Genomic DNA, 8,282 nt, shown 5'->3' with positions numbered 1-8,282 from the left:
GAAGGTATTCTTACATCTTTAAAATAATTTAGATTCAAATGAATTACAGAAAGTATAAATGAGCAATTTACCAGTTAATATATTATACAATTAATAAATTAAACAATTAGGAGATACATTGTAACGTTTAAACAATGGAGAGATATGAACATGAGAAGATATGATGTAACACCTGCTGCTTCTATATGCAGACAACACGCACACATATATACACAACCTCTGCTTCAAACACACACAGACGCACACACACATGCACACACATATACCCCCCCTCACACACTCACACGCGTACACACACACACACACACACACACATACACACACACACACAAACACACACACACACACACACACAAACACACACACACACACACACGTACACACACACGTACACACACACACACACACACAAACACACACACACGTACACACACACACACACACACAATCATCTCTGTACTGGTCTTGTTAGACCTTAGTGCTGATAAAGGACTCATCTCTGTACTGGTCTTGTTAGACCTTAGTGCTGATAAAGGACTCATCTCTGTACTGGTCTTGTTAGACCTTAGTGCTGATAAAGGACTCATCTCTGTACTGGTCTTGTTAGACCTTAGTGCTGATAAAGGACTCATCTCTGTACTGGTCTTGTTAGACCTTAGTGCTGATAAAGGACTCATCTCTGTACTGGTCTTATTAGACCTTAGTGCTGATAAAGGACTCATCTCTGTACTGGTCTTGTTAGACCTTAGTGCTGATAAAGGACTCATCTCCGTACTGGTCTTGTTAGACCTTAGTGCTGATAAAGGACTCATCTCTGTACTGGTCTTGTTAGACCATAGTGCTGATAAAGGACTCATCTCTGTACTGGTCTTATTAGACCTTAGTGCTGATAAAGGACTCATCTCTGTACTGGTCTTGTTAGACCTTAGTGCTGATAAAGGACTCATCTCTGTACTGGTCTTGTTAGACCTCAGTGCTGATAAAGGACTCATCTCCGTACTGGTCTTGTTAGACCTTAGTGCTGATAAAGGACTCATCTCCGTACTGGTCTTGTTAGACCTTAGTGCTGCGTTCGACACCATTGATCATGACATCCTATTACAGAGACTGGATCAGTCGATTGACATTTCAGGTACCGCACTAAGTTGGTTTAAATCCTATTTATCAGATCGGTCTCAGTTTGTATTTGTAAACGATGAAGCCTCAATGACCACCAACGTTAATCACGGAGTTCCACAAGGTTCTGTACTTGGACCAATTTTATTTACCTTATATATGCTTCCTTTGGGCAATATTATCAGGAAACACTGCATAAACTTTCATTGCTATGCAGACGATACTCAATTATATCTATTGATCAAACCAGAGGAGACCAACCAGCTCGCTAAAATTCAAGAATGTCTTAAAGACATAAAAACATGGATGACCTGCAACTTCCTGATGTTAAACTCAGACAAAACTGAAGTTATTTTACTGGCCCTGAACACCTCAGAGATCAATTATCTGGTGATGTGGTTTCTGTAGATGGCATTGCCCTGGCATCCAACACCACTGTAAAGAATCTCTAGTTATCTTTGACCCAGACTTGTCCTTTAACTCCACGTTAAGCAAATCTCAAGGATTGCATTTTTTCATCTACGTAACATTTCAAAAATCAGGCACATCTTGTCCCAAAAAGATGCAGAAAAGCTGGTTCACACACACACATACAAACATATACACACACACACACACACACACACACACAGTGTTTATGAAAGTTAAACCATATTTCATCAGTAATATGAATGAACTGCTTGATGATGATGATGATGAAGATGATGATGATGAGTCAGTGTGTTTAGAGAAACATGATGAAGATTCTTCTGACTTCTTCTGCTGATAGATTTATTAAACAACACACTGTCACTAATGATATTGTTGTTGTTGTTGTTGTTGTTGTTGTTGTTATTATTGTTAGTGTTAATAATAATTATAACTGTTACAGAGCTGATTTGGAACCAGCCTGAGTATTCATCATCACTAACCATGTCCATAATGCAGTAAGTAACACTGACCCAGGATCAACCAAACCTGACCCAGTCTGGTTTAATTAAACCTGCTAAGGTGTAAACCAGTTGAACCAGTTCAGCTTGGAACCAGTTCTGGCCTAACTGGCCTAGATTCTGGTTCTGACCTGGTCTTGATCATGAATCAAAACACATGACCTCTGCTCCCCGTGCTCCACATGTCAGACCCCTGCGGTTGCCACGGTAACCGTTGGCGTGGTTATGAAATGGTTTCGCTGATGGCTCTAATCAGATGATTTGCGTTGAGTGCTGCGAGGACGTCGCGGTTCAGGGAACCGGCGCCATGTTGAAAAGAAGTAGCTGATTGATGCTGATGGGGGAACCGGGGAGCAGCTGATCCAATGTTCTCCAATCAGCATGTTCTCCAATCAACCACACGGAGGAGATCGTTAGTGAGCTGCACGTCATCACCTGTTCCTTCTGCTTCCTGTGGGACTCACTCCAGAACTGGCATGGGCCCAGGTGGTCTCGGGTGGTTTCTGAAGGATTCTGGACGTATCAGGGGGTCACATGTGGTTACTGAAGGATTTTGAAGGTCTCAAGTGGCCTCTGAAGGACTCTGGAGGTATCAGGTGGTCTTTGAAGGATTTTGGAGGTCTCCGGTGGTCATTGAGGGATTCTTAAGATCTTAAGTGGCCTTTGAAGGAGTTTGGAGATCTCAGGTGGTCTTTGAAGGATCTTGAAGGTTTCTGGTGGTCTCTGAAGGTCTCAGAGGGTCTCTAGAGGTTTTTGGCAGTCTCAGGTGGCCTCTGGGGGATTCTGGAGGTCTCAGGAGGAATGGAGGTTTATGAAGCTCTCTGAAGGTTTATGGAGGTGTGTGGAGGTTTCAGGAGGTCTCTGGAGGACTCAGGAGGTCTCAGGTGGTCTCTTGGTCAATGTACTCCTCCCATCCTCCCTCTTATCTCATTTCCTGTCCTCGTGAAAACTGAACAGGTGTGATGGTCTCCTTTAAGAATCCTGATATTTTATATATATATATATATATAAAATATATATATATAATATAAATTATATATATATATTATATATATATACTAATAATAATCGCTTATACATATATATATATATATATATGTATATATATATATATGTACATATATATATATATATATATATATAATAATAATAATCGCTTATACATATATACATATATATATATATATATATAATAAACGTACATAAAAGTAGAAAACAGCTGTTTGTAGTAACACATGTCATAAAAACAGTCATAATTATAATTAGATGATGTCATCTGGGGGTCATGTGACCTCCTCCCTCCTTTAAAGCCCCGTCGTCTCCTCAAGAGAGAACCGACGGAGAGTCACAGCGACAGGTAAGTCCTCTCTTCTGCTTCATTGAACTAATATTAAACATTAGAATATTATAATACATAAACTAACATTAAACATCATAATACACACATTACACCCTTTGACGTGATGTTGTTTATTGTCATTATTATAAGGGTTATAATAGTACAAAATAAAATATTGCTATATATTGATTATATTTAAGACTAAAACGTTTAAATTCACTGTTCTTATATAGATATAATACACAGATATGTGTAATATATCTATATAATATAATAATGCATCAAGACATTACAATAGAACACATTCAATTAAGTCAGAAACACAGCACAAAAACATGAATATGTTTACATGAATATGAATTATTAAATAATCATTTATTTTATAACACAAAAGTAGAAATAACAATGAAGCTGGATGGATAAAAGTAAAGAATAAAATAATAAATGTATCTGTAAAAATAAGATATTATAATATGAAGAAACATTTTAATATAGTATTTATATGTACACCAGTCCTGGGTAGAGGACCGGTTCTCCACAGTCCTGGGTAGAGGACCGGTTCTCCACAGTCCTGGATAGAGGACCGGTTCTCCACAGTCCTGGATAGAGGACCGGTTCTCCACAGTCCTGGGTAGAGGACCGGTTCTCCACAGTCCTGGGTAGAGGACCGGTTCTCCACAGTCCTGGATAGAGGACCGGTTCTCCACAGTCCTGGGTAGAGGACCGGTTCTCCACAGTCCTGGGTAGAGGACCGGTTCTCCACAGTCCTGGGTAGAGGACCGGTTCTCCACAGTCCTGGATAGAGGACCGGTTCTCCACAGTCCTGGGTAGAGGACCGGTTCTCCACAGTCCTGGGTAGAGGACCGGTTCTCCACAGTCCTGGGTAGAGGAAAATAAACTGAACACTTCTTCCTCCTTTCAGAGACCTTTGGAGGAGAAGCTGAGGATTGTGGGAGTTGTGGTGCAGACGATCTCTTGTTTTCTTCTTCTCGTTCTCCTCCTCCTCCTCCTCTTTCTCCTCCTCCTCTTTCTCCTCCTCCTCCTCTTTCTCCTCCTCCTCCTCTTCCTCCTCCTCCTCCTGCTCCTCCTCCTGCTCCTCCTCCTCTTCCTCCTCCTCCTCCTCTTCCTCCTCCTCCTCCTCCTCCTCCTCCTCCTCCTGGAGGCAGGATGCTGTGCTCGGTGCTGCTCTGCTGCTGGTCCTTGGGTCTGCTGCGTCTCTCCTCCCCTCTGGTTCATGGGAACATCCATCTGGACGACGCCTCCTACCTGTCTGACCTCGGTGAGTAGCTCTCGACCAATCAGAACGCTCGCCTGTCCATTTCAACAAGTGGAGACCTAGTTCAGTCATATCATCTGTAGCTGTGAAGGTGGAGGGTAACACAGCAGGTGGGTTTTCTTTGTCCCGTAGAGCGAGGCCACGCCCCCGTGCACGACCCCGCCCTCTCACCTGTCGACTCGATAGAGGATCGCTTCCTGATGGACGCGGGGTCCTACGACGAGGTGGGTGTGCTTTCTGGAGAAGCTTCCATCTTCCTGGCGTCGTGTCACAAGTCGGCAGCGGTGAATTCATCCGTTTCCTGTTTCAGTACGTTTACTTCCTGTTTCCCAGGACTCGGCGGCGGTGGCGCTTCAGGGTCGGGCCATGCGTTCCCCGCGCCGCTGCATCCCGAACCAGCAGTCGTGCCTGGGCTACCCGCTGCCCTGCTGCGACCCCTGTGACACTTGCTACTGCCGCTTCTTCAACGCCAACTGCTACTGCCGCCGGGTCGGCCGCGCCTGCCCCCCCAGGCGCACCTGACCGCGCACCTAACCTTCTGTAACTCGTTGTATAAAATGTGCTTTTTGTGTAATAAATGACTGCTGAGGAAAATATACATTTGTCGTGTCAATTTAACGTGTTTTGTGTCAGTAATCAACATGATTATTAATTAATTAAGACGTGAATACTAATGATTGAATAAGCTTCAGAGGAACTTGAGGAACTCAGGTGTTCCCCTTCATGTCTCTTCGCTCCACTCAGCTAACACAACTCAGTGTTGATGTCATGACTTCACAAGACGTGAGCGTCTTTCTTTCCGTTCGGAACCATCCATCCATCCATCCATTATCATCTCTTATCCGGGGTCGGGTCGCGGTGGCAGCAGGTTCAGCAGGCCGACCCAGGCTTCCCTCTTACCAGCAACACTTTCCAGCTCATTCTGGGGGATCCCGAGGCGTTCCAAGGCCAGCCGGGAGATATAATCCCTCCAGCGTGTCCTCGGTCTTCCCCGGGGCCTCCTACCAGTTGGACGTGCCCGGAAAACCTCTAATGGGAGGCGTCCAGGAGGCATCCTGACTAGATGAACCACCTCAGCTGACTCCTTTGGACACGAAGGAGCAGCGACTCGACTCCGAGCTCCCCCCTGATGTCCGAGCTCCTTACCCTATCTCTAAGGCTGAGCCCGGCCACCCTACGGAGGAAGCTCATTTCGGACGCTTGTATCCGTTCGTAACCAATATGAACAAACAACAACAACAACAACACATATGTTCAGAGTTTCGTTTTTTATTGACGATCAGGTTCAAACTGTCTGTGACACTCAGTTGGCGGCGATGGTCTGGTCCATCCAGGCACGGAGCTCGGTGACGCGGGCGTACACGCCGGGGATCGTGGGAGTACAGGTTCCACTGCCCCAGGACACGATGCCGACCAGAGTCCAGGCTCCGGCCTTCTGGCAGACCAGAGGACCGCCAGAGTCGCCCTGAAAAAACACAAAGAAACGAATATAAACATCACAGTGTAAACAACACAACCTAGGGATCGACCCCGTGACCTCTGTTCTACGTATCTATGCGGCGCCCACCATGCAGGAAGAGGCTCCGGAGGCTCCGGCGCAGATCATCAGGCTGCTGATCTTGTTGCCCCAGAAACGCTTGCACTGCTCGTTGGAGAGCAGGGGGAGGGCCGCCTGCTGCAGCAGGGCGGGGGTGTCGGGAGCTGCAGCACAAACACTTTACACATCAACCACAGGACCCTGACAGTCTCAGCTGGAGGGCTACGTGCTGCATTCTGCCCCCGGTGGTGAAAGGACGCCATGGTTCCTCTATCGTGGCCACTGAGTCCCATCATGTCGGCAGATCTTCTGGTGATTGCTCCGATTACTCTAAAACCCCTAAAACATCCAGATGAACTGGGTTTCCCTGACCACACGTGGGTCCTTCATTTGGTTTTATAGATGATCACAAACCTGAGGACGGTCACTGTGAAGATAATCCTTATTGAATAGCATAAACGTCGAGGTCAATGGATTGCTGATGGATTGAGGAACCAATAGATGCAGAGGTCCCAGGGTACTGCCTTGGGCCACACCATAGTTTATGTTTTAAAATGTTGGTTTCCATTGCCAGACATGAAAATAAAATGACCGATCTCCTTCAGAGTTCTTTACAACCCGTACACCGAACAAAGGTTAGTCATAAAAATACAATATATCTAAAGCCCTAAAATCTCCTGTTGGTTTTCTCTGAGGGGTAAATAACTGTATCATCTGCATACAGGCGGATTGTGCACTTTGTCAGCTTTCATGAAATGTTATTAATTTGAGTAAAGGTCCAAGTAACCTGAGGATGGTCACTGTGAAAGTAATGCTTATAGCACAAACATCGAGGTCAAGACTTCCATAACTTTATAAGTGTTTCAGCATTTCAGTTTCAATGACGTTCAGAGCTCCACATGGAGAACCAGTGACCTTCTGACTGACTGCTTCTCCATCTAAGCCCCACCCCTACTCTCCAGCGATTGGCCCACCGGTGCCAGAGGTCTCACCGTTGTGGCTGGTCAGGCCCCAGCCGCTGGTCACGCACTTCGTGCCTCCGGGGAAGTCGTCTCCGGTCTCGGCAACGCACACGGGGGAGACGCGTATGTTCATCTGGGCGGGGCTGGCCAGCCTGACGAGCAGGATGTCGTTGTTGATGGTATAGCCGTTGTAGCTCGGGTGCTTGAACACCTGACAGGAAGTGACATTGTTACGACCGGCGATAGACACACACGGGTCCACGTTGCGACGACACCGGGAGCCGATGCTGTTCGTCACCCACCTTGCCGACCTTCATGACCTGGACGTCCTCGGCGTTGGAGGAGCGGTCGTGTTCTCCGAGGATCACGCGGTGGGACGTCCTGCAGGGAACGGATCCACGAGGCGGCCATTTTGTAAAATACAATTCATAATAATGAGTGCTGATAATTCCCGACGGACGAACTTACCGGACGTTGCAATGAGCGGCCGTCACCACCCAGTTCTCATTGATCAGGGAGCCGCCGCAGAAGTGGAAGCCGGTGTAATCCTGAAGTAACAAGAAGAGTGAGACGTGTGTGTGTGTGTCTGTGTGTGTGTGTCTGTGTGTGTGTGTGTGTGTGTGTGTGTCTGTGTGTGTGTGTGTGTGTGTGTATGTCTGTGTGTGTCTGTGTGAGTGTGTGTGGGTGTGTATGTGTGTGTGTGTGTGTGGGTGTGTATGTGTGTGTGTGTGTCTGTGTGTCTGTGTGTGTGTGTGTGTGTGTGTCTGTGTGTGTGTGTGTGTTTACCTGCAGGGACACCTGCCAGGGCCAGGAGTGAGGCACCGCCTCCTCACCGTTCACGATACGAGAGTAACCGGTGATGACGGGAGCGATGGCGGGAGAGCCGCAACCTGGTGACATCATCATGAGGTCATTGTCAACAACAACAACAACAACAACAACAGGCAGAAAATGACTTCATTCAATGGAAACAACTATTGTTACTTAGAGTTACACCACAGAGCCTTAGTTCATCTCACCGTAGGCGGCGCCGACGAAGGCGAAGCAGGAGAGGATCCAGAGGAAGGTCATGGCGCCGTGTGCCGGGCGCTGTGAGCCAGGAGCTTTTATACCACCACGGGAC

The 8,282-nt window shown here is 46.6% G+C and overlaps 2 protein-coding genes across 2 annotated transcripts; one reads left to right on the top strand and one right to left on the bottom strand.

Annotated features, from left to right (window-relative positions):
* Positions 1-4,551: 4,551 nt before the first annotated feature.
* agrp (agouti related neuropeptide) lies at positions 4,552-5,182 on the top strand. The gene is made up of 3 exons (XM_034560932.1): positions 4,552-4,663; positions 4,793-4,884; positions 4,994-5,182. Exons 1-3 carry the CDS (start codon positions 4,552-4,554, stop codon positions 5,180-5,182), a joined length of 393 nt encoding a protein of 130 aa, XP_034416823.1.
* A 781-nt stretch (positions 5,183-5,963) lies between these two features.
* Positions 5,964-8,230, bottom strand: LOC117750053 (chymotrypsin A-like). The gene is made up of 7 exons (XM_034560920.1): positions 8,179-8,230; positions 7,946-8,049; positions 7,628-7,707; positions 7,462-7,540; positions 7,190-7,370; positions 6,228-6,361; positions 5,964-6,125 (listed from the first exon to the last, which is right to left on the bottom strand). The coding sequence occupies exons 1-7, from the start codon at positions 8,228-8,230 to the stop codon at positions 5,964-5,966; spliced, it is 792 nt and encodes a 263-aa protein (XP_034416811.1).
* Between the last annotated feature and the right edge of the window lie 52 nt (positions 8,231-8,282).

Source organism: Cyclopterus lumpus, chromosome 3 (genome assembly GCF_009769545.1).
Source record: "Cyclopterus lumpus isolate fCycLum1 chromosome 3, fCycLum1.pri, whole genome shotgun sequence".
NCBI lineage: Eukaryota > Metazoa > Chordata > Actinopteri > Perciformes > Cyclopteridae > Cyclopterus > Cyclopterus lumpus.
This window is presented reverse-complemented; position numbering and strand designations above follow the sequence as displayed.